The sequence below is a fragment of the Colletotrichum lupini genome, chromosome 4 (genome assembly GCF_023278565.1).
Source record: "Colletotrichum lupini chromosome 4, complete sequence".
NCBI classification, from domain to species: Eukaryota; Fungi; Ascomycota; class Sordariomycetes; order Glomerellales; family Glomerellaceae; genus Colletotrichum; species Colletotrichum lupini.
In genome coordinates, this window is record NC_064677.1 from 4,046,107 (window position 1) to 4,070,143 (window position 24,037).

Below are 24,037 nucleotides of genomic sequence, written 5' to 3' on the forward strand. Positions count from 1 at the left end.
TGGCAGGGCATTTTCACATTGCCTTTGCTCACTGTCTGATAAGACTGCCCAAGGCCCTGAAAGGCTCCAGGTGTTGTTGAGCAAAACTGGGTTGTCATGAGTTGCGGCGGCAACAGATCAGTGGCATGCAGAGTTGCGTCAAATGCGGCTATTTCACTGGGGGCGTGGGATCCCCGTCTGTCACTTCGTCATCGGCCGGTCTCTGATTCGCCATCCCCGCGCGGTCGCCAGGATTCGGCACCTAAAGGTTTTCTTCGAGAGAGGTTTCATAGGCTCTTTATGAGACCGCATTTGTGGAGTGGCTGGACGGGAGACGGCAGCGACAACGCAGAGGCTTGAAGAGACCACCAGAGCGGACGCACACAGCGAGTGACCCCCGTGGGGTTCATGGGTGATTACTAAATGGTTGTCCTGGAACCGTACTCTATTATCTAGAGTTTCCGGGATATTGAAGAGACGGACAGGTTTGCCATCGGTGTCAAATTACCTTCTTCAGAGGGGCTAGTGAAGCACCGATACTGCGTATGACTCAGACAAAGAAATTGTCACGGATAGAGGCTGCCGCGGGACACACTGCCCAATTCAGAGCCCTCGGTCGTACAGGTCTTTGCAGAAGCCAGGTCAAGCCAGGGGATTTATCGGCAGAGACCATACAGATAGGTAGGTAGCAGCAACGGCAGCGGCGTGGCAGGTGTGCGTTGGAGGATTACCCGGGATTTCAAAACTCGAGGCCCATTCATTATTACCTTTTGACCAAGGAACGGCACTGCTGAGGCTTGTACGTCAAGACAGATAGTAAACTGACCAATGTACGGCTGTCATTGTTTGGTGACCTTGCAGCAGTGTATCTGTAAGGTCTCTCTGTGTAGGTAGGCACGAATAGTGTGAGAAGATTCGGGCCCGCCTCCGATGTTCCGGAAACGCAAAAATTTGGACGCTGCAACTTGCACAAGCGTCGCCGATTTCGTCGCTCCACCACATCCCACTTTCGTCCCATCCCCATCGCCTTGGTTTAATCCACCGCAACATAAACCACCTTGAACATAGCAATTCCACCGCATTCGAGCCGTGGACTCTCTCTTCCCACTCTGTAAACTCCCTGCACCTGTCATACCACTTTCTCTTTTTGCTGAACGCCTTGCTGTGTGACGCATCTCGCATAAGACACTCAGTTTGAGAGGGTTGACGTCCCAGCCTAACCGTCGCCATTCTTTCTTTATTTTTTTCCCTCTCTCCCTCCCATTCCCCCGTCGCTCACAGTGCCCCTCCTTCTTGGCCCGGCTTAAGCACTCATACCCCCAAACCAACCACTTTAGGCTCTGCGCGTAGCCATTGATACATCATGAGTAGTCAAACGATAGGGAACACCTCCAGCAATGGCTGGGTGGTGCAGAAGTTCGGCGGAACCAGTGTTGGAAAGTTTCCAGACAAGGTTTGTTACTCACCACTGAGAAAGTCGCGATTGCTGCATGAGGCTGATACAGTATACTCACACGCCAGATCGCCACGGATATTGTCCGGTACGAAACACACAATTCTCAAGTAGGATTGTGACCTGACTGACACATTCGTGTTTTAGAGCAAGCCTTTCCCACAACAAGGTCGTCGTCGTCTGCTCGGCAAGAAGCACGGGCAAGAAGATTGAGGGCACCACCAGCCGGTGAGTCACTCAGAAACGCAACCCAGGCTTCATTCTCAACTGACACCCTCCGCCAAAGACTGCTTGGCGTGTTTAACAAGCTCAAGGGCATTGCGGCGCCCACGACGCCCGAAGAGACACAGAATGAGCTCATGAACGAGGCCAAGGGTCTTATTGATGACATTTGCAAGGACCACGTATCGGCAGTTAAGACTTTCCTGCGCAACCCAGAATTACAGGCCTCCTTGGAACAGGAGATCCGCGACGAGTGCCAAGAGCTGGTCGAGTACATCGTCGCAGCCAGGAGATTTAATCTCGAGGTCAACTCAAGATCAAAGGATCGATGCATCAGCTTTGGTGAAAAACTCAGCTGCCGGTTCATGGCCGCATTGCTGAAGGACTTGGTACGGAATGGACATGGCTGTCCACTGTCTTGAAAATGCCGCTAATCAGACTCGCAGGGCGTCGCCGCGGAATATGTGGATCTCAGTGACGCGTTCCACCATGATGCCACGGCTCGTCTGAGCCAGGGCTTCTACCAGGAGGCCGCAGCGGTACTGAGGAAAAAGATCACGGCTTGCGAGGACCGAGTCCCCGTGGTCACTGGCTTCTTTGGCAACGTTCCCGGAAGCCTGATCGATGGTGACATTGGACGAGGCTACACGGATCTCTGCGCGGCGCTGTGCTCAGTCGGTCTGAAGGCGGATGAGCTCCAGGTGTGGAAGGAGGTTGATGGAATCTTCACAGCAGACCCGACCAAGGTTCCTACGGCCCGCCTGTTGCACTCCATCACACCATCTGAGGCAGCCGAGTTGACGTTCTACGGTTCCGAGGTCATCCATCACTTGACCATGGATCAGGTTATTCACGCCTCGCCCCCTATTCCCATCCGCATCAAGAACGTCAAGAACCCAAGGGGAGTCGGCACCATCGTCGTGCCCGACCCCATCCTCACGGCCGGCCACCAGATCCAACGGTCAGCACCCGCAGACCCGTCCCTGGTCCAAAAGCCAAAGAGACCCACGGCTGTTACGATCAAGGACAAGATCTCCGTCATCAACGTGCACTCCAACAAGCGGTCCATCTCCCACGGCTTCTTCGCAAAGGTCTTCTCTATCCTCGACAGCAACCAGATCTCTGTCGATCTCATCTCCACGAGTGAAGTTCACGTGTCCATGGCCATCCACGCCGGAAATTCAGAGGGTGGCAGCTTCGACAAGGCGCGGCTTGAGCTGGAGGAATGTGGCGACGTCAGCGTGCTCCATGACATGGCCATCCTGAGTCTGGTTGGTGCGGAGATGAAGAATATGATTGGTATCGCCGGTCGCATGTTCTCCACGCTAGGCGAGCACAACGTCAACTTGGAGATGATCTCACAGGGTAAGCCATCTTGGGGGGAGGGGGGGGGGGGGGGGTTTGCGAGAGAAGACGCTTGCTAACTTTTCGACACAGGTGCCAGCGAGATCAATATTTCCTGCGTCATTGACGCCCGCGACGCTACTCGTGCCATGAACATCTTGCACACAAATCTATTCACTTTCCTTGACTAGGGCTTTCGTCTCGAACTGCCCCGCGCGCTTCAACTGCGCGCGGTGGGAGCGAGCTCTACCTTTTTGGATTGAAGTATATAAGTTTTCCCATGGGTCGGGTCATCTAAAAATGGAGCATGAATTTGCATTGTTGGATCAGAAAAGAAGAAAGAACGAAGAGTCTGGGTTGGAAAAGACAAGATTCCCTTGATTTATCTAGAGGTATATATCAAATGCACATGATTAGGTCAGCTTTGGCATCAAAATTCTAGGCGTTGGTAGAGTAGATCGCGGATCAGGTCCAGAGGCAATCGATCATATCGACACACCATCAACTAATGAAGTTGAGAACATGAGAATTATCTGACAAGAAGTTGTCAATATTGCAATAGCCGGCAATCAAGAACCACCCCAGTAACCAGACGAACGTAAATATTTACCCGTTAGGCCGAGGTCGGCGAAGTGGAATACAGTGCTCAGATAGCCGTCGCACACGGCTCTGCCCCGCCACTTCTTTCATGAGCTGGGCGCAGACCCTTGTCAATTCCGATAAGATAAGCAGCACCAGAAGGATCCACAACCGACCCTGGAAGGGCTCGTTCAAGGTTGCTTTGCGACGATCTTCTCCTGTCAACATAACTGCATCCAACCTCGAATCCCACACGCGCCACTTATCGGAACCCTGCCCACGACATATAGATCCTACCATCGTACCTCGAAAACAACCCCCTCTTCCATATCAGCAACCGTCCACCAAAGAACGCCCCGAAAAAAGAACGCCCAAGATGCCGAAAGCAGAAGTCGGCTCGACAAAGCACCTGAGCAACAAGCTCAAGAGCAAAGGCCTCCAGCGGCTGCGCTGGTATTGCCAGGTCTGCGAGAAGCAGTGCCGCGACGAGAACGGCTTCAAGATGCACACGCAGTCCGAGTCGCACGTGCGGCAGATGCTCGTCGTGGGCGAGGACCCGAAAAAGTTCCTCAACGAGTACAGCAACCAGTTCCTCCGCGACTTCACGCAGCTGCTGCGCACGGGGCACGGCGAGAAGCAGGTGCAGATCAATCACTTTTACCAGGAGTACATTGCCAACAAGGAGCACGTGCACATGAACGCGACAAAGTGGCCCAGCTTGACCGAATTTGCGAAGCATCTGGGGCGGGAAGGCATCTGCCGCGTCGAGGAGAACGAGAAGGGTATTCACATTGCGTGGATCGATAACTCGCCAGAGGCGCTCAAGAGGCAAGAGGCGTTAAGGAGGAAAGAGGCCCAGGATCGGGGCAATGAGGAGGTGGAGCAGATGATGATTCGTGAGCAGATCAAGAGGGCGCAGAAGGCAGCCGAGGCGAGGGGCGAGAAGCCCGATGACGAAGAAGGGCGGGAGAGGGGTTTGCAGAGGACGGAAGGAGAGAAGGTGTCGTTGTCGTTCGGCGCCAAGCCTGCGGCGGCGAAGAAGGAGCCCAGCCCAACGGGAGCGCAGTCCAAGTCCGCCGATCCTGAGGTCTCGACTACAGCGACGAATACAGTGGCGTCTGAGAAGACAGAGGACAAGCCTGTCGAGAAGCCGTCTCTCGGAGGCGGTCTATCGCTCAAGATGACGGCGAAACCTCAGACCAAGAATGTGTTTGCGCAGGCGAAGAAGAACGCGCTGGTGGGCGGCGCGAAGAAGTCTGCCTTTGAGCAACCGAAGAAGATGAGTGAGGCGGAAAGGATCATGAAAGAGGACATGGAGAGGCAGAAGGGGAAACGATCACGAGACGGATCTGGGTCTGGTTTTGGCGGGTTTGCGTTCAAGAAGCAAAAGACGGATCAGCGGTGAGTCCAACTGTGAATCAGGGATCGATTTCGCGTCCATCGACAGGCGTTTGGGTTTAAAGCAGGGGCAGCATCGCATTGTAACAAAAAAGGAGGTTCAATAACTTCCATGGGCAAAACTCGGGTTGCACTTTTAGATACCATTTTGAGAATTGATTCATCTGATAAAGTCTTCCCTGACTCCTTGCCGACCTTCTTTGACTCCCCATAAAACGCCTTGTATGTAAAGAAGCACATTGTTCAAAAACTTGTGGCCAATCTCAAGCATCAACCTCCGTCTCCGTTCCGTCGCGCCTGTTACCAAAGTCAGTCAAAAATGTACCCAGAGCTAGACATCCACTCTTTTCCCGGAATCCACGCCAAAGAAGAGACGTAACATCGAAAGAGATGGATAGAGAGAGGGCGTTACTGACGGAATATAGTGTATCCTGTACTCCTCCTCGAGCGTGTTGCGAATCTCGTCGGGCAGCTGGCCCGAGACCTTGATCGCGTAGACGCCCCTCACGTAGTTGTCCAGGCGCTGCCACTTTGCCACCCAGGAGCGCTTCGGGTTTGAGAGGGTAATGAGGCCCTCGAAGACCTGGGACGTGCAGCTCTCGATCTGGTCCTGGGAGCCGGCCATGTGGAGGAAGTCTTCGCAGTTGGGGCAGCCTTCGTCGCGGAAGCGCTAGTTCGAGGGACAATGTCAGTCTTGTTGATTCCGTGCAGTGGATCATTCCCACCGAGGCCTTTCATCCGGATAGTGTTGTAGGAAAAGTCGACTGTGGACGTACAGAGTAGGTCATGACGATTGAGCAGACCATGCAGGCGCGGAGGTAGCGCTGCTGACCGGGCGCGACGAAGTTATCAGCCGACATCCTTTTGAGATTATCTTTCCGATCGGAGATTCTGTCTTCGGTGTTCGAGAAGGATGGGGCGGGCGGTTGAGAAGTGTATCGCAAGGGTGAGTGTGAAAGTCGCAAAAGCTAGAGCTTCATTAATGGTCTTTCTGGCAGAAGAGAGGCTCTGGCTAGGAGTTCCTCAAGCAGCTGGAAGTCAAATGTGGGGCACCCGAGTGAAAGGCATCGGTGTTTTCCATTGATGGCCCAGACTCAAAGTAACCTATCCGGTGTATGCATATATACAAGTACATGGATAATGATTGATTTTGGCGCAGACCCACCTCCAGAGCTTCTTCGATTCCCTGCTCGAATCACATTACATGCTATTCTTCTCTCTCATTGAAATTCTCTCCTGCCGCCTGTCACACATCTCTTCAATCTAAGGAACTCACAGAGCCCATATTCTGTGAGAGAAGCGTCGAGAAAGACCTCATTAATCGACCAGAGAGAAAACAGCCAATATGACGACGGAAAACTCATCAGCTGGCGACGCACCCGCTAGCACGTGGCGCGCAACGGGCCAGAAATCTCACGAGCTTCTCACATGCACTATCAAGGCCCCGATCTTCTCCTACACTCATTTGGAACTCATCTCCGAGTCTCCGACAACACAAGAGGCATTGGAACTGGACAATCTTCAAGTACGCTCGTATTGCAATGCTGCTCTCGCCCAGTTCCTGGGCGCAACAGGCTCCGCCATTCCCATCGATATACTCAAAGTCGAGGGCGCACAGTGCTGGCTGCGCGTGCCCCGGCAGGATCTTAGCCCCTTCGCCGCCGCGATCACGGCGTGGGCAGGTGTCTCGGACCAGGGAAGCCGGCGAGTTCTCCGGGTGAAGCAGTGCTCTGACTACTTGGGCGCTATCGTCGGCACCGATGGCCAGGACAAGCTTTGGTCGTCATGAACCTACACCTCGGTAGAGCTACGGAGAACAAGAATAAGAACTGGTCTTTCTTTTGGCCAAACACCCAACCGTCGTATTATTCTAGATTCGGGGTTATGGTGTGCGCCCGCAAGGCAAGAACTCCGATTTATCCGCATGGCCAAACCCACGCTGCCACCCAGCCCCTTATATGCGCCGATCACATGCACCATGTATGCTGCGGATGCAAACTATACCTTTTCATACCTTAGGGACGGCCGTCCGCATATCATCAAACTACATCAGAGAAGACATGAGAGAACTCTGGGCATACGCCTTGAAAGTGGAAGGTCAGCGGCAGAAGGAAAAAAGGAGGAAGGGATATGTCTTACCATAGGCTTGATATCCGGGTGAGGAACGGCGTCGAACTGCTTGAAGTCGAGCTTGTAATCGGGGCCTACATTGATGTACGCTCCCCTGTTCTCGGTGGAGTCGCAGTATCTTGGCGCGGAGAACACTACGACAGTCAATTCCAGGTCAAGGACGGTCATGGGAGAGCACAGAAACTTACCAGTAATGCAACGGCCGTCGTGCTGCACCTCGTAGCCATCCATGCGAACTTCGTGACTGCGAATGACGGCCTCGAGACCGTTGTTCTCGCAGAATCTCTTGGTGATATCGGGGCCGAACTGCATGCCAACACCGCGCTTGCTCGGGCCACGGCCGGGCTCCTCTTGGGGGTCCGTCCACAGCATTTCCATCATGAGACCCGCCTGGCCAGGCTGGCGCTGGGCGTGTCTGTCGAGCTTTCGGATGTCGTCCAAAGTGACCTTGTCGTCTGAGAACAGACCACCGTGCAGCACAAGGTACTTGGTGCCGATCAGAGTTGCCAGGGGCAAAGCAGAGAAACTCTCTGAGAAGAGCTTGAATATTCTCTCGTTGTACTTCGCCTTGCACTCGCCCTCGAAACCGTACACACGGTTCATGTCATCGGTCTCGTGGTTACCACGGTTCAGGAAGAAAGCGTTAGGTCGAAGCCACTTGTATGCGTAGAGCAGAAGAGCGATTTCGCAAGACCATGATCCACGGTCGACAAAGTCACCGTTAAAGAGGTAGAAGTGCTTGTCGTTGGGCGTTCCGTTGAGACGGAAAAGCTCCATGAGATCAAAGTATTGGCCTGACTACAAGTAAGTATTTTGGTACCAAATGAGATGCACAGAAACATACCGTGTGTGTCACCGCAGACTGTGAGTTGTGTGCTCTCGGGGATCTTCATCTCCACCATAGTCGGCTCGTCATAGACAAGCTTCTTGACGGCCAGGATGATTTGGTAGACATATTTCCTGTGGATCTTCTTGCCGTTCTTGAAACGCTCCGTCATGTCGTCAATGAACTCTTGCGTCATCTCCTCTCCTAATCTGACGCCATCGTAGTCATCCTCAACACTGATGGTGCTAAGATCAAGGCCTTCCGCAGCTGACGGCTCGTCACCAACCTCGATGGCGGCGAAGAAGTCCAACTTGCGAACAATCTTTCTGCATTCGTCCAGCTTCAACTTAGCATCCTTGTTATTTGGGTCGAGTGCTATACACTTCTTGAAGTCGCCGAGAGCGTCCTTTGGTCTGATAATGGCGGTTTGGGCAAGGCCTCGGCGGAAGTATGCCTAAAGTCGTACCGACGTCAGCAAACCAGGATCGTTGGCTGTGTCCGGGATTGCCCACCTTAACGAAGTTGGGGTTGAGCTCGATCGCCTTCGAACAATCCGCAATAGCATAGCCGAATGCTTCAGACTTGATATTTGCCTACTCGTAGTCAAGATTGTATTAGTCACGCGAGCAGCTTGACTTCGCAGCCTGGGCGCAGCGAGGGGGTAACGAACCTGGGCGCGGTTGGTGAAAAACGTTGGCTCTTTGTCGTTGAGCTCAATGGCCTTGGTGTAGAACTCGATAGCAGCGGGCCAATCGTGAGAAGCAAAGGCCTTGTTGCCTTCATTCTTGAAGGCTGTCGCCTTTTCCTCTGGCGTAGACATGGCGGCGGCAACGGTACTCTACTGCAGAACCAAAGTGTGGGGTATCCGTATCGCAGGTGAGAGACGATGGAGGGGTTTCTCCAGCTGGCGTTCGCACACGAAACAGTGGGAAATTCAGTTGACGTTTCCGTGGGCGTGAATTTCGAGTGTGATTTCCCCAGCCGAATCGCAAAATTGGGGGCGGGAAAGAAGAGGTGGTTGTAGCAAAATTTGCTATGCAGCAGAAGCTCTTCGAAGGTTGAAGTTGCCGGGCTTGGGTCGGATTCGAAAGCTTCCTTTTGCGACGGTTCGGCCCTTAAACCCTCTTCAGTATTCGGAGCTAACAGGAAACAGTGCGCTGCTACCGCACGGTGCGATACAGTTGCAGCGGGGTGGCACTGGGTTGCCACTTCAGGAGTCCGACAGGGGCGCTGAAAGGGCGGCGCCGTGGTCTGGCCCCTCCCTCTACTCCCGCGAGGAATGAGCTTCCATCGGCCACTACGGATGCCTGGGAAGGTAGGTACTTTAGCGGAGTACGGACGACTTACACCTCCAGGCATGATGTACGTAGTGCAGGACCCCTTCGACAGGGAAGCCTGAGGTACCCGTAGCCTTGATACCTGGTAGTTGCATAATTACCTACCTTTTGGCGAGTCTAACCTTATCGCTTATCGGAGCCGCCCCATGCCACTCGGACCCGAACTTGGGCGCAACTCAGACTTTCAGATTGGCCTCAGCACATCGATCCGACATCAAGCTCCTCACGCGACATCTACCCAACGCATGGCGCTGGCGGCGCGCTCCTCGTGTACCTACTTTTCTTTCAACGCAGACTTTTCAACGTGATCGGCCCCAGTCTGTTAATGATGGAGCCTCAAGAACGTACATCAATCGCGCTTGTGCGCAAGCGGACCGACCTCGAACTGATGCCACCACCGCCTGCCGCGAAGAAAATCAAACGCCCGAAAAAGGTCATAGATGAAGATACCTACACCGACGCCTTATCGCAGATCATTGCGCGTGACTTCTTCCCCGGACTCCTCGAGGCCGAGACACAGCAAGAGTACCTCGACGCTCTCGAATCAAAAGACAAGGCATGGATTTCCAATGCTGGCCAGAGGCTGGAGCGTGTGATGACGCCGGGAAGGAATAGGGTCAAAAGGCCCATGCCTTTTAACAGCGCTGGACGAACACCATCCGCATATGGCGCAGATACGCCGGCATCAGTGGCATCGACGGTATACGAAGCGCCAAAACCAGCCGTGGACACCAATATGAGCCTGGCCAATTTCCAGGCCACTTACACCAGCGAGGACAATGAGAGCTTTTACAAGCTCATGGATAAACAGAATCAAAAGAAGGCAGAGAAATACGAGTGGATCTGGCGAGGGAACAAGCTGCCTTCAAAACAGATGATCAAACAGGCGGAAGTCGAAGCCAAATTGCTGGAGACAAGGAGTCTGGTGGACGATGGGTGGAAAAGGGACAGACTGGCAATCAAGGACGCGGATGACAGGCCAGCGAGACCGGACAGTTGGAACGCCAATCCCAAGAACAATTTGATGTTCGGCCCGGATGGTGTGGACGACGACTACGAGAGCCCAGCTCAGAAGGCGCAGGCCCAATCGATGATGCCGCCTAAATCGATCAACTATCAGAACACGAGGGTACCGCAGCCAGCAATCGTAGAGAGACCTCCGTCCCCGACGCTTTCTGCTGTGAGAGACGCGATCGCTGGCAAACCCCGTAAAGAAGATCTGGCTTCGAGCGCTGTAGGGGGTGGAGAGACACCGAGAGTGAATGGATACGCCTTTGTGGATGACGAAGACGACGACGACCGAGTTCTCCCTGCGCCCGTAATCAACCTCGGTCCTGGTGACGCTACGCCAAATCCATTCAAGCTGCAAGAGCACAGGAAGCGAGAGACTTTGCATCACCGTCTAGTTGAGCGGTCAGCGCATTCCAAAAGAGAGTCTGTGAAAAACGGGTTGACTGGAAAGTTGGACAGAACACCAGTGCCCAAGTTCCCGTCCAGTCCGCGGGTCTCGGGCGGTCTGACGCCTGCTGCCCAAAGGTTGTGGGGGAAGATCGGCAGCCCAAGGCCAGGTAGTCCGCATACTTCATCTTTGAAGGCGACACCCATGCGGGCAAGAGGCTCGCTTTTGAAGGGCGGCGCCTCGGCGACAAGGGATTCAACACCAAAATGATTATACGAATAATGACCATGACGAGGGACCAGGAATAGACTAGAGATACCACTGCAGGACAGCTGACAAGGAGCACAAAGAGAAGTCAAATCATTCTATATTTGAACGACGAGCATATACATTGAGACACTGACCAGTTTTGCGTGCAAAAGTAAGTAGGTAGTGTCGTCGAATCATTGGCCTATTTGGAAATGCATGGTAGCTGGACAAATATGCTTCGATAGATGGCCCCGTTATACGCATGGTACTACTTCAAGCTACCTAGAGCTATCTTCTTTTGTTCTCTTTAGATGCATAAACCCGTCACTCAATTTTCCCACCATGACGAGGACCATTTGATAATCCCAGCATCTCCTGAAAGCCGCGAGGCCACCTGGATGTCAAAGGACTATCACAAAGACATGCGTGTAGCATAATTGAACAAATTGTTTCCCCGATGAGGTTCGCCGATTTTGCTGTCGATTTGGCAGCTGTCCTCGGAGCTTCGCGCTCAGTCGCATCCAGACATGTTGCACTGAGAGGCCGACAGCTTGAGAGCTTCACTAAAGCCTCCAGCTTAACACGCAAATCCCCCACGGCACCTCAGCACACACGAGATGACGTCGCAACAGAAGCTGCGGCATCCTCCGATATCCCAGGAGCTCAGCCGACAATCGAGAAAGAGACGCCGCCGTCAATGAAGGAATCGACACCTCAACCCAGTAATCCCTCGCTCACAACATCAAGCAGCTTCCAGCCCAATCTCAACAATGCAGCCCGTATCTCACCAAGCTCAGGGTCAGTCCTCTCTGAACTGAGGCAATCCAATCCTTCAGCTTTCCCTTTCCCAGGCGTATCACCATTGGATCAAAGGCCCAAGGATAACACCGTTCCTGCAGGGTCTTCAGTGAGCAGGTCGGCGGCTCCGTACGGGGCTCCTGTCTCTGAAGAGGCAGACGACCTCCCTCAGGGTGTCAACGTCAACATCTTCCATAGTACCCGAGCCGCCAAATTGCTAGGTAATGAGGGAGAATCAACAAAGGTTGATTTCGGTAACCGCAGGAAGCTTCCACCCACGAAACTCCCCGAGTTTGTCGATTTCTCCAAGTTGTCCAAGGGTGCCGAGACAAAGAAGTCAGATACCCCTGAGGACGCTCCAAGCACTTCTCGACTTGCCCCTCAACCTGAAGTTGGCAAGAGCGAAGTTTTGAGAAGCGAAAACTCACCAATGCCTTCAGAGCCTCTGTCTGCAGCCGATGCCGCTACCGGCCCGGTATCAAAGGATGAACCTCCCGTCGAAGCTATCTTGGGCGCTGCGGTCGACCAAACAGCACCGCCTGCATACGCCCTCAGGGAATCCAGCGTGCCCGCCACGCGCCTAAGCAGACTTTGGAACTATGGCGGTCTGGCAGCAGGAATGATGGGTGGTGCCATCACCGAGAGCATTGGCAGAGCATTTGGCGGTGGTGGTGAGGGTTCAGTATTGCTCAGTGCCGGCAACATGGAAAGGCTCGTCGCAAAGCTGTCGAGAATGCGCGGCGCTGCCCTGAAGATGGGTCAGATGATGAGCTTCCAGGACACAAAGATGCTCCCGGGACCGATTCAGGAGGTTCTACAGAGAGTGCAGGACCGTGCCGACTACATGCCGGCCTGGCAGAGAGACAAGGTCCTCAAGGCAAATCTGGGTGCGGAATGGCGCGAGCTGTTTGAGGACTTTGAGGAGAAGCCCGTTGCTGCCGCGTCCATCGGGCAAGTTCACCGGGCTACCTTGAAGGAGGATGGTCGCAAGGTCGCGGTTAAGATTCAGTTCCCTGGAGTCGCAGACTCGATCAATTCCGACCTCGACAACCTGGGCATTCTCTTGACCGCTACCAAGCTCCTACCTAAGGGCCTGTACCTGAACAAAACCATTGACAACGCGCGGCTCGAGCTGGGATGGGAATGCGATTACGAGAGAGAGGCGCAGTGCCTGATCCGTTACAAGGAGCTCTTGGCTGATGAACCGGATACTTTCCTTGTGCCTGACGTTCATCTGCAAGCCTGCGGAAAGAATGTTCTGGCCATGGACTGGATGGAGGGTGTGGGCGTCACCAGAGTCAAGTCGTTTACTCAGGAGCAGAAGAACTGGATCGGCACCCAGATCCTCCGTCTCTGTCTCCGGGAGATCACCGAGTTCAAGTTTATGCAGACTGACCCTAACTGGACAAACTTCCTCTACAACGCCAAGACAAACAGGCTCGAGCTTCTCGACTTTGGCGCTTCCCGGGAGTACCCCGACGAATTTGTTACCCAATACGTTCAGCTCCTTGCCGCGGCCTCGAGGACCGACCGGGACGAAGTGAAGCGTTTGTCTGAGAGCCTCGGATATCTTACAGGCCACGAGAGCAAGCTCATGGTGGACGCCCACGTCAACTCGGTGCTCACCCTGGCGGAGCCTTTCCTCGGCTCGGCACCCGAAGTCTACGATTTCCACGACCAGACCATCACGGAGCGCGTCAAGGCTCTTATCCCCGTCATGCTCCGCGAGAGACTTGCGCCACCACCCGAGGAGACTTACAGTCTGCATCGCAAGCTGAGCGGTGCGTTCTTGCTTTGCGCGAAGCTCGGCAGCAAAGTCAGGTGCCGCGAGATGTTCGAGGAGAGTCTGAAGAAGAACGGATATAATGCTTAAGGGAGGCATACAAAGAACTACCCCCAATCCACTTTGTACCATTTTGTATCATAACTGTACGATCGATGTGTAGACACACAATACAGGAGGATTATAGACAAAACAAAGGACCTTCCGCAATGCGTTCAAGGGGTTCATGACTCGAATCAAAGTACGCTGACAATGTCTGCTCATTCCCTGGGTCTCCTCTGCATCTTGTCGAGCTCCTTCCGCTCCCTTCCAACAACCTTCTTCCGCTTCCGCTCAATTGTACGGTCGACCTGTTTCTTCTTCATGCCCGCAAACTGGTCCATCAAGAACCTCTTCTTCTGCTCCGACTTCTTGAGGTAGAACGGCTGCTTGCCCTCCTTGACGAGCTCCTTCTCCTTGCGTTTGTGCTCCTGAATGACGTCGTCCGCGCGCTGCTTGCGCTCCCGCGCCTTCATCTTGCTCTCCATCGACAGCAGCATCCTCTTCATCTCCTCCTTCTTGTCCGCGTCCTTGGTCTTCTTGATCTCGGCCCGCAGCTGCTTCATCTCGTCCTTGCGGTAGTCGTCCAGGAAGGCGTACGCCCTCCGGGCCTTGGACTCGTCGACGGGCCCGCTCATCGGGTCGAAGCGGGGGTCGCGCACCTCCATCTTGGGCACGGCGATGATTTCGCGACGGCGGGAGACGGGCTTCTTGCTTGACTGCTCCATCGGGGCGTGCTTGCTTGAGCGCTTGACGTGGTCGCCATGCTTGGGTTTCCTGCCGACTTCTTCCGGACCCGAGTCTGAGTCTTCGTCTTCTGAAGGTGATGCGCCGCGCTTGCGACGTTTGGCTGACGGCATCGAGGCCTGGGCTTTTGCGAGGGCGCCAAAAGACACTGATGAAATGTCGATGTTGGACTTCTTTGGCGGTGGTGAGGCATCGGACTTTGAGCTGTCAGTAACGATTGCAGTAGTTTTACGGCTCGAAGTAAATACCTCTTCATCGTCCTCTTCCATATCTTCATCCTCTTCGTCTTCACTCAACTCTTCTCCATCCATTCTCATCTCCTCCGGCTCACTGCTCGTCTGCTCATCGACTTCAGGTTCTGCTTCTCTACGAGGCCTCACACGGCGCTGAAGGCCTGAAAACCCTTGCTTCCTCTTTCCAGACAGCATTTTGTCTCGATTTTTGGTTGATTTTGTGAAGCTGAAAGGTGCACTAAATGATATGCTCGTAGTGTGAAGGGCCAGAACTCACATGAACCAGGCTCGCCCACACCTCGAAGCAACTTTTCAGTGGGTCAGAGTGACCAGCGACCTCGTATCGATAAGAAACGGCAACTTATCGATAACATCTGCCTCACAAACTTCCATCATTCCTTTCAATGCGATTTCCCAGCAAGAACAATTTCCTCTCCACTAATCGCATCAAAGACAAAAAACGACCCTGAATACGCTCCGAACAGTATATTCGACCTGCACCTAACTACAACGGAAGCAGCTAGACCAATCTGATTTCACATTCAGCTCAATTGACTTCCCTTCCCACTTCGTTACCTAGCCCATCCATCCATGCAACCCTCTGTTCCCCGGATACTCGCCAGATCGCAACAGATCCACCAACGTTGCTTCTACAAAACCGTCGCGCGCAAGCGTCCAGGTCGCCCACCCCGCGACTGCCCTCCAAAAGACACACTCTCCGAATACAATAACAATCCTTACCTTCCCTTTCCCACGACTCCCTCGCGCGATTCGAGGCTCGTCTACACTCCACACAAAAGCATGTCCGACCTACAATGGTGGGCCAAGCCCGCCCCAGCCATGGCCGCCCCGTCAAACCAGCAGCCGAGCAGTAACGGCTTCACGATACCGGGTCTCGGCAACGCCGCGAACGTTCCCTTTGCCTCGACCTCCGCGACTCCTCTTCCTGAGCAATCTTCCACCGGAAACCAACCCATAATTCCAAAGGGACCTCGCAAAGCGTTCGTCTCCCCCTCCCCCCCCTGTTCCATCCTGTCTCTATGTGGTCCATTACCCTCCTCCGATGCTGTCGCAAAGACTAACATTCCATCTCTGTCAACAGAGCCGCGGCGCCGCACAACCGTGATAAGATCATAGCCCCCAGTGCCGCCTCAGGCGGCGTTCCGAACCCCACGCCGCAATACCTCCAGCAAGCCTCCATCCCGCCGACCCTCGTCCCGACCCCTCGACCGATCCTCGTCGTAATGGACCTCAACGGCACCCTCCTCTTCCGACCCAACCGCCGCAACGCCGCAAGCTTCGTCGAGCGGCCCCACGCGAAGCGCTTCCTGCAATACTGCCTCGACACCTTCCACGTCGTCGTCTGGTCCTCTGCCCAACCGAAGAACGTCCAATCCATGTGCGACCAGCTCCTCCTCAAAGGCGGCCTCGGCGCCGCAGACACCCATGAAGAGCGAGCCTCGTACCGCCGCCGCGTGCTGGCCGTCTGGGGACGCGACAAGTTCGGCCTCTCCGAGGCCGACTTCAAGCTCCGCGTGCAGGTCTACAAGCGCCTGGAGATGGTCTGGGCCCAGGCCAACGTGCAGGCGGCACACCCAGACGCCGCGTACGGCGGCCGGTGGGACCAGACCAACACCGTTCTCGTGGATGACTCCCTCGAGAAGGCGCGGAGCGAGCCGTACAACCTGCTGCAGATCCCCGAGTTCTTTGGCGACGCCAGCGAGCCGGGCTACGTGGTGCCGCAGGTTCATGATTACCTCAACCAGCTCTGTTACCAGTCGGATATCAGCGCGTATATGCGCACGAACCCGTTCCAGCTGAACGACGCATACAGGCTAGAGTAGCAGCAAGAGGGTCTTGTGCAGGGCCCAGCGTAGAAAATTGACGGAGGAGTCTTTGGCAGAACCGGGACATATGCGAGGTTGGGAAGAAAGACACAGAATACGGAGATAAGACTTGGTAGCATCGAGATACCCCTTAGCATGAGCTTATGGAAGCATCACATTCAATTCAAAAATATGCACGTGGAGACTAGTGAAATTGAAAAAAGTGTTCTTTTGATTTTGATCAGGAACAACCTGCATCTTTTGCCTCGTCCTAGTGACTCAGACCTAGTAACTTGGCACACAGCCGTGGGCATTACGCACAGGATATTCCTCTTCGGGTCCATAACATCATCTGCACACCCTCCTAGCCTATTCGTAAACTCATTTCATCTCTGCCATAAGCCATGAACTTTGGATCACTCCGTTGAGCGATGCGCTTATTTGAAGACCTTGCCGTCGGCAACGGGGTACTCCTTGCCGTTGTGGGTAATGGGGGCCTCCCATCCCCAAGAGTCAGAGACGAACTTCTTGGTCTCGGGGGCGGAAGCGTCAAGCTTCTCGAAGTCGTAGCTCTCGTAGTCGGGAGCGACATCGAAAGCGGGCTTGTAGTCCTGGCCACGGATGACGAAGGCGCCCTCGATGACGGAGTCGTTGTTGGTGCCGTAGACGGCAGCGCATCCGAAGATGAACTTGCGGGAAGCCTCAAGACGGTTGTTGAAGCCGCCGATGAGGTTGTTGGACATGAAGGTCATGGTGAGCTCGTCGTTGTACTTGTACTTCACCTTCCAGAGAGAGAACTCCTCGAGGTTGACGTTGTCCCAGAACCACTGCATGGCCTCATCGTGGTTCTTGATGTTGGAGTACTGACGCTTCCACTCCTCAAGGTCGAAGGTGGCGCGGGGGAGCTCAGCAAGGGGGTGCTTGGGCTTAGGGGCGGCGGGAGCCTCCTCAGCAGCGGGAGCGGGGGCAGGCTTGGGGGCAGCCTCCTTCTTGGGCTGCTCAGGCTTCTTGGGGGCGACGTTGGTCAGCTTGGGGGTCTCGAGGAACTCCTGCTTCTCGGTGACGGCGGTCCAGATGTCCTGGTTGATGATGGTCTGGTACCAACGGGTGACGTTGGGGTTCTCCGCGCGCCACGCCTTGTCGAAGAAGAACTCGAAGCCACGGGCAATGATGCCAGCGGCGAAGAGGTCGGCGAGGGTGATGCGCTCGCCAACGAGGTAGGTGTTGCTGAGGAGGTGCTCTTCAATGACCTTGATGGCCTTGAGGGCGACCTTGGAGGAGTCCTCAACAGCCTTCTTGTTGTAGGGGTCCTTGCCGAGGAGAGGGCGGTACCAGGCGCCCATGGGGGGGAGGACCTCGGAGTTCACAAAGGACATCCACTTGAGAATGGAGGCGTAGCTAGATGAAGAGTTGTTAGCCTCGTACTTCTGAGAAGATGCGCTTCCGGTGCCCTTACTCCTGCTTGGTCTTGCCGAGGAGGGTGGTCTTCTCGTTCTGGGAGGTGACTGTGGCATCTCGTTAGCTCTTGCTACACAAACGATATCTAATAGTGAGTAGACGGTGCCAATGGTAGGATCAGAAATTTAGACTATGTCAACAAAGAAATTCAGACAGGGATAACTGTATTTGAAAAAGCTTGATCATCATATTGCGAATCGTGGGATGTTGTTTTTGTGTGTTCGAAAAACGAGACCGGCAAAGTATGACTCAGAACGTACTGTAGATGGCAATGGCGATGCACTCAGAGAGAGGGTAGCCATCCTCGCCAAGGAAGGCGGGGACCTTGCCGAGCTTGTTGGCCTTGAGGTGCTCAACGGAGGGCTTGGTAGGGTCAGCCTCGATGAACTCGAGGTCGACGTTGTTGGCCTTCGCGACGGCACGGATGGCCGTGGTGCGGGGGTTAGCCTGGAGGGGTGACGATATTCGTTAGCGATCAGATTCCTAGACATCGTGAAGCTGAAGAGTAATTTGGGGTTTCTTTTCTTACCGGGTAGGTGAAGAGCTTTCCGAACGCCATCTTGAATCAGTTGTTTGACCGAGAGGGATGGAAGGGTATCAAAAGGTGCGTGATGTGATGGACAAGAGAGAGGAGAGAGAAAAGTTCAGGTTCCCCGCCAGGGTGACAGTAATTTTTTTGAATGAAATTTCGACCGCAGTGCCCCGCCACCCGAAAGCCCCTCGCTCGATTGACGGCAGCTCGAACGCCAGGGCAACCAGCTGCGGTGTGTGAGGGGTAAAGTGCGGCAAGAAAGGATCCAAGCGTCTGTGGCGCTCACGCCACACCACGTGACTCGCGTATCGTCCGATGTTCTGCCGTAACCCAGCTACGAAGCTAGGAAAGATTTCTGTCTATTGGTGTTCAAGTCTGTCTCCAGTTCACGATATCGCGACAGCAACCGCATCAACGAGGGCGCTGCTCGAGGTCCCGCAACAATGTCGAGCTTACGCCAGGGCCTGCAGCAGACGCTCTGCTTGCGCCAACTGGCAAAGGGTCAGTCGATGAAGCCTCAATGGCAACGATCGAGCCTGCAATCGAGCTTCAAGAGCCTGTCGACTACGAGCGATCCTCAAGTTGAAAACAGCGAATCCAAAATCGACACAAAGCTGGATTTGCCTCCCCAGCGGCCTTTTGAAGGGATCACGAAGGCTCGTCCACTACCCATCTCGCCATCCTACTTCTCCAGAGAGCCTCGCTTCAACGACGCCTACATCCGACTTTCTGCTCTCGTGGAGAGATACCAGCACCTTCCTTTGGCGCCCCCGGAATTGGTCCCACGACAAATATGGAGGAACTTGAAGGGTTACCGACAGACCACTGGAGAACCAGTCAAGGCGATGCCCTTTAGCCAAGTTCTTACCATGGTTAAGCGGCTGCATCAGATCCACCCCGGACTGATGCCCAGCGAGGTCAAAGAAGCCCTGCAGGAATTCAAACGCGATATCGACCCGTACAAGAATGTGGCCAAGGTTGTGCCTCTCGACAGATATGGACGCGCTTTAGGTGTTGGCCGTAGGAAGACGTCGAGCGCCCGCGCTTGGGTTGTGGAGGGCACTGGAGAGATGCTGATCAACGGCAAACCCCTGAACGAGGCATTCGGCAGAGTTCATGATCGTGAGAGCGCCATCTGGGCGCTCCGGAGCACTGCGAGAACAGACAAGTACAACGTGTGGGCACTTGTTGAAGGCGGCGGTGTGACCGGTCAAGCCGAGGCTCTTACGTTGGCAATTGCCAAGGCTGTCTTGGTCCACGAACCAGCTCTTAAGCCGATACTAAGAAAAGGTAAGTCAACTCCCGTGGTGAGAGTGATCTTCGGTTTGTTGCTGACAAGTTCAACGCTACAGCTGGCTGCATTACCCGCGATCCTAGACAAGTTGAGAGAAAGAAGCATGGTCATGTCAAGGCCAGAAAGATGCCCGCCTGGGTCAAGAGATAGAAATCTCTTTCAATGCGTGGCGTTCATGATGGCATCGCCAGGCAATGTTCTCATTTTGTTGTTGTACTACCACCCCCGTGTATTCATAGAACAGAGGCAGCTCTTACAATGCCAGCCTATGATGTATACTTGCCTCATGTCCCATATCGGCGGGCGAATTCCTCTCAAAGGGAATTACTTCGTAATATGTGAGCCCAAATTACGCAAAGGAATAATGCGGCTAGGGCACAGCTACGACACAGCTTGGACACGGTCAACTCCGGTCTACCTGCTCGGCATAGCTCGCAGTCTCCTTGTACCAGCACGGATCCAGAGGTGTTGGAGCTTTGGACGAGTCTGCTATCGGTACTACCGGCTGCGCTTGATAGCTGGAAAGCAAATTGCAGGCATGAAGAGGTGAGGAATCATATCCGGCAACACACTAGTTGAACGGGTTGACAGAAAGCGGTCGGTTTAGCGTCAACGCTCTTGCTACCACGCCTTGATACCTGATCCATGCAATTCGCGGAGAAGCAACGTGGTGTCTTCGATTCTAATTGTCCTTATCCCAACTGCAACTGATAGACAACAGACCTTGGACCATGAATCAACGCAAAAGTCAGAGTTAACAACCAATTTGATTATTAGATGGTTCAATGTCAGGATCTGGAACCTAGTGTTGGAATGCTCAGGACCGACATTCGGAAGCGCGATTTAGGGCCACCCTCTATGTCCTGCCGTCATTGACCGCAGTGGTGGCAGTAACTATTGTCGCGACAGAGATGTCTTTTGGCTGATACGGTTCATTTAACTAGCGCGTGCAATGACCACTTGCAACGGTTGTACGTGTACCTTACGGAGCGGCCGTGAAAGGTTTTTCGGCGCGCATTGAAACTGGGTCTGAGAGAGAGTGAAGGTAGCCCCCGTGTGTCATTATCAGGCCAGAATCATAGACCACAAGCTGGCACCTGTGTAAAGCTGCGGGCGGGTTGAAGTTGTGGACGTTATTAGAGGGGTCCGTGAGCAAGCGCGTTGACATCTCTGGCGTCAAGGCTAGTGATGGCGCCCCTATTGCCAACGTTGCAGAAGTGCGTCCGCCGAGGGCCTTGTTTCAATTTCCCACACAAGGTAACCCCTAAAGGAGACGACAGCGAGAGCACAGACGCTCAAGCCTGTCCTGTCCTCCGAAGGTTTCTAGAAGCATGGCACGAGTAAATCGAAGGTTCGTGGAGCTGGTTTCACCTTTTGGTGGCCGTTTTCGGTGACGGCTTTGTTCTTCCGGTGATGGGTTTAATCGGAGGGTGAAGCTGGAGATGGTGGACAGCACGACTCGGCTGGTTTCGCCGCATCAGGCAAGGCGGCACTTGAGATGAGCAGGCCGTTACTATTGCCATGTACGTTTTGGACAAGAACGTGGGAGAGCATGGGGCGTATATCCCGATGCAAGGAGGGAACGACAAAGGTTCTGAACCAATCGACCGGCGGGCGAGGCGCAATAACGGTAGCGGCAGAGGCGGTGATGGCAGCTTGAGACGACGGGATGGGGTGGTGGGTAGTGGTTTGTGGTTTTGGGAGGGAGGCAAGATCGGAACAATGCTAGACGATGCGATAACGAGGCTATTGAGCTCGAGCTGCCAACGTGTGCTCCAAACACCCTCCGACGTTACATTCTTTTCTGAGGCCATGTGCTTGAGTGGATGGAAGATCGGACTGAGGTTGGGGAAGGATCTCTCTGCGGGCTGACTTTCTTTTGGCGAGTGAGCATCTCATGGTGAGCTCCGGGGATCAACCAGGCGTCGGTTGAGATGATCGACGGTAGTCGCCTTGTGTGAGGCTGAGATCGGCCCAAGAACATCCAACGGCTGCGTGACGGGCCAGACCATGCCGAGGAAGAAAGGATTGGAGCCTTGAAGGAGGGGTGAAGTACACAAACACATGCACACGCTAGGTCTGCCACACCACAATCGCAGGTGGCTACCTAGCACCTTGGAAGCATGCTTCAGGGTGTGTGTGTAGATGGAAAACGTGATCTCGACTAGAGCAAAGACGGCGATTGGGCGCCTCTCGTTCGACCGTTGGCGGTCAGTTTCCAAGGCACGACGCCCATCTCCGCTGAGTCGGGCCTTCAGTTATCTGGTAGAAGATTCGCTGTCCAAAGCTGTATTGTTACGGCTACAGACAGACGGTATTTGACAAGCCTCGGGAGACGAGTCGGGGATTTGGAGGGACGGCGCCGGCTGAAAAGCAGGTGACGGTGCTTTGTTGAAACCATCTGCTACGTCGTCTTAGGTAAGGCGTCGTGAAGGTTGCTGGAGACTCCCCACGTCAGCCAACCTCACCTTGAAGCGATGCCGCAAACGCAGATGGCATACCTAAGCGCGGTTCTGAACGTTCTTAGCGCGCTTTACGCAGGCTTTGCCTGTCCAGACTCCAGCGCGGTGCCATGGTGCCTTGCATCCGGAGTTTAAGTTGCTGCGGTAAGGTAGCCGTAAGCCGTGCCTTGAGTCTTGAGAAGCCTTGGATGCAGGCAGCTGGTCCCCCGATGAGCTAGGCAGGTTGGGAATGCAATCAACCCGACTGGAAGAGGAGGAAGAAGAAGTGGGCGGGAGCGTTCCAGCGTAAGAAGTATGGTTGGGCCATTGAGTTCGTGCTGCCCAAGGCGTGTGGGCAAGCGCTTGATTGGCACTCAACGCTGTAACCACACGTGCTTTATCTGGTCCAAGGTTTGTCGTCTTGGCCTTGGTTCTTGCGTCTGCAGTGAGTACTAGCGCAAGGTAAGGTAGTTCAGGCAAAAAGACAGACACCGAGTAAGGTCAGGATGGAGACACGATGTAGGTGGTATCGAAAGGCCGGCGGCGTGTGAAGAAGGTGTTGGTGTAATGGCGTATATTCCGGTATGGTGTGGTGTAGTGGAGCAGACAGCACGATGGGCGGCAGAATGAGTGGACAATGGACGCTGGACTTTGGAGACTGGAGACTGGAGAGGAACGGTGTTCGGATGTCAAGAGAAAGACTCCAACGACATCGAGGGAAAATTAAGGGCGAGGATATCCTGCCAGCAGCTCCCGCTATTCTGCCCCCAGGCTGTGGCTTGACCTCCGCTGCCTCCGAGCCCGGAGCCTAGCTACCTACCTACCTACCTACCTACTTATTATACTTACCTCTAACTACTACTTTATCGACCTTACCGTCGCTACTATTACTATTATTACTACCGTTAATTAAAACTATTCCTAACGTTAATATACTATAAAAAGGGAATAATCGCAAAATTAATAATCCCTTCGTTTATTAGCGCCGTTAATTATAATAAATATAGTTACGTAGAGTACGACTATTTACTTTATAACTAGCACTTCTTTACCCTACCTAAGGCTAGAGTAGCGCTTAACGAGGCTACTTACGAAATAGTAATCGTAATTAAAAATAATAATACCTCATAAAGTTAACTTACTTAAATAAGTATCGTAAATCCTTAACCTCGTTTATAGACTACTATTAATAAGCCGCTACTAGCTTTTTAAATAAGTTAATTAAGTAGCTAGGTAATTAGGCTAATTTAATAGAATCGTCGACTTAGGCTAATACGTTAACTTAAACTAACGCGTCGATTATTATACTTTTTATTAAAATAATTTAAGTTAATTAACGGCCTCTAATTAGCCTAACCTACTTAAATACTAACTACGCAGAGCTTAGCTTATATATGTGCCTAAGACCGGCGGTCATATAGCGGCCGCAGCCACACTTGGGGGCAGAATAGCGGGAGCTGCTGGCAGGATATCCTCGCCCAAAATTAATCGTGTTGGAGAAACTCCGCCCCAGTCCCACAGTGGTACTTAGAATGCATTAGCCGGACGCAGCGTTTGACTTTGGAGAAGAGCAGGAAACCCGTGGGCCGCTAGACCTATCGGGTATTCGAGGGTTTGAACTAAGCTATTACTCCGTGTCTACCTTACCTTGGTGTGAAGAGCGTGATATGTACACCCGACGGCACTTGATCCGGATGTCTTGCTCGTCTCCTTTTATCTTTACTCCGAATGCCATTCCGAATGTATCGTACCCGGGGGAGCAATGATGAAGTAGGTAAAGCATAAGCGCGGCGAGCGCAAGCTTTCCATTTCCATTGCATGAACCAAAATATTTTGTATCTGGCTTCGTCGCATGACAAGGTAGGTAGGTAGTACCGACGTACTTGCTAGTTACACAGACGGATACTGCCCGCCCTTGGATGTCGTAGTAGTAAATGGAAGTATGGAAGGTGCGCTGAGATGTTCTTTCC

General features: G+C 53.7%; 12 protein-coding genes across 12 annotated transcripts; 7 read left to right on the forward strand and 5 right to left on the reverse strand.

Annotated features, from left to right (window-relative positions):
• Positions 1–524: 524 nt before the first annotated feature.
• Positions 525–4,982, forward strand: CLUP02_08305 (aspartate kinase; the record flags this gene model as incomplete). Its single annotated transcript, XM_049287295.1, has 13 exons — positions 525–660; positions 775–809; positions 884–1,143; positions 1,351–1,432; positions 1,501–1,520; positions 1,580–1,660; positions 1,719–2,043; positions 2,101–3,019; positions 3,092–3,142; positions 3,329–3,354; positions 3,416–3,511; positions 3,561–3,582; positions 3,649–4,982. The coding sequence occupies 13 exons, from the start codon at positions 525–527 to the stop codon at positions 4,980–4,982; spliced, it is 3,387 nt and encodes a 1,128-aa protein (XP_049144438.1).
• A 256-nt stretch (positions 4,983–5,238) lies between these two features.
• On the reverse strand, positions 5,239–5,835 carry CLUP02_08306 (transcription elongation factor spt-4; the record flags this gene model as incomplete). The annotated part of the gene is made up of 3 exons (XM_049287296.1): positions 5,239–5,272; positions 5,392–5,645; positions 5,752–5,835. The coding sequence occupies 3 exons, from the start codon at positions 5,833–5,835 to the stop codon at positions 5,239–5,241; spliced, it is 372 nt and encodes a 123-aa protein (XP_049144439.1).
• Positions 5,836–6,320: 485 nt separating this feature from the next.
• CLUP02_08307 (uncharacterized protein) lies at positions 6,321–6,764 on the forward strand (the record flags this gene model as incomplete). Its single annotated transcript, XM_049287297.1, has 1 exon — positions 6,321–6,764. One exon carries the CDS (start codon positions 6,321–6,323, stop codon positions 6,762–6,764), a length of 444 nt encoding a protein of 147 aa, XP_049144440.1.
• A 255-nt stretch (positions 6,765–7,019) lies between these two features.
• CLUP02_08308 (uncharacterized protein) lies at positions 7,020–8,751 on the reverse strand (the record flags this gene model as incomplete). The annotated part of the gene is made up of 5 exons (XM_049287298.1): positions 7,020–7,058; positions 7,115–7,899; positions 7,950–8,385; positions 8,444–8,524; positions 8,602–8,751. The coding sequence occupies 5 exons, from the start codon at positions 8,749–8,751 to the stop codon at positions 7,020–7,022; spliced, it is 1,491 nt and encodes a 496-aa protein (XP_049144441.1).
• An 842-nt stretch (positions 8,752–9,593) lies between these two features.
• On the forward strand, positions 9,594–10,937 carry CLUP02_08309 (nuclear protein Es2; the record flags this gene model as incomplete). The annotated part of the gene is made up of 1 exon (XM_049287299.1): positions 9,594–10,937. One exon carries the CDS (start codon positions 9,594–9,596, stop codon positions 10,935–10,937), a length of 1,344 nt encoding a protein of 447 aa, XP_049144442.1.
• A 436-nt stretch (positions 10,938–11,373) lies between these two features.
• CLUP02_08310 (ABC1 family protein) lies at positions 11,374–13,587 on the forward strand (the record flags this gene model as incomplete). Its single annotated transcript, XM_049287300.1, has 1 exon — positions 11,374–13,587. The coding sequence occupies one exon, from the start codon at positions 11,374–11,376 to the stop codon at positions 13,585–13,587; it is 2,214 nt and encodes a 737-aa protein (XP_049144443.1).
• A 170-nt stretch (positions 13,588–13,757) lies between these two features.
• On the reverse strand, positions 13,758–14,711 carry CLUP02_08311 (uncharacterized protein; the record flags this gene model as incomplete). Its single annotated transcript, XM_049287301.1, has 1 exon — positions 13,758–14,711. The coding sequence occupies one exon, from the start codon at positions 14,709–14,711 to the stop codon at positions 13,758–13,760; it is 954 nt and encodes a 317-aa protein (XP_049144444.1).
• Positions 14,712–15,107: 396 nt separating this feature from the next.
• CLUP02_08312 (phosphoprotein phosphatase) lies at positions 15,108–16,360 on the forward strand (the record flags this gene model as incomplete). Its single annotated transcript, XM_049287302.1, has 2 exons — positions 15,108–15,517; positions 15,619–16,360. The coding sequence occupies 2 exons, from the start codon at positions 15,108–15,110 to the stop codon at positions 16,358–16,360; spliced, it is 1,152 nt and encodes a 383-aa protein (XP_049144445.1).
• A 419-nt stretch (positions 16,361–16,779) lies between these two features.
• CLUP02_08313 (glutathione S-transferase domain-containing protein) lies at positions 16,780–18,359 on the reverse strand (the record flags this gene model as incomplete). Its single annotated transcript, XM_049287303.1, has 4 exons — positions 16,780–17,740; positions 17,799–17,847; positions 18,061–18,247; positions 18,330–18,359. The coding sequence occupies 4 exons, from the start codon at positions 18,357–18,359 to the stop codon at positions 16,780–16,782; spliced, it is 1,227 nt and encodes a 408-aa protein (XP_049144446.1).
• Positions 18,360–18,775: 416 nt separating this feature from the next.
• Positions 18,776–19,776, forward strand: CLUP02_08314 (ribosomal protein S9/S16; the record flags this gene model as incomplete). Its single annotated transcript, XM_049287304.1, has 2 exons — positions 18,776–19,622; positions 19,685–19,776. 2 exons carry the CDS (start codon positions 18,776–18,778, stop codon positions 19,774–19,776), a joined length of 939 nt encoding a protein of 312 aa, XP_049144447.1.
• A 28-nt stretch (positions 19,777–19,804) lies between these two features.
• On the forward strand, positions 19,805–20,205 carry CLUP02_08315 (uncharacterized protein; the record flags this gene model as incomplete). The annotated part of the gene is made up of 2 exons (XM_049287305.1): positions 19,805–19,914; positions 19,986–20,205. 2 exons carry the CDS (start codon positions 19,805–19,807, stop codon positions 20,203–20,205), a joined length of 330 nt encoding a protein of 109 aa, XP_049144448.1.
• Positions 20,206–20,247: 42 nt separating this feature from the next.
• On the reverse strand, positions 20,248–23,882 carry CLUP02_08316 (uncharacterized protein; the record flags this gene model as incomplete). Its single annotated transcript, XM_049287306.1, has 11 exons — positions 20,248–20,428; positions 20,613–20,823; positions 20,920–21,062; positions 21,154–21,443; positions 21,546–21,661; positions 21,734–21,867; positions 21,932–22,071; positions 22,146–22,493; positions 22,558–22,768; positions 23,715–23,751; positions 23,819–23,882. 11 exons carry the CDS (start codon positions 23,880–23,882, stop codon positions 20,248–20,250), a joined length of 1,875 nt encoding a protein of 624 aa, XP_049144449.1.
• Positions 23,883–24,037: the final 155 nt, after the last annotated feature.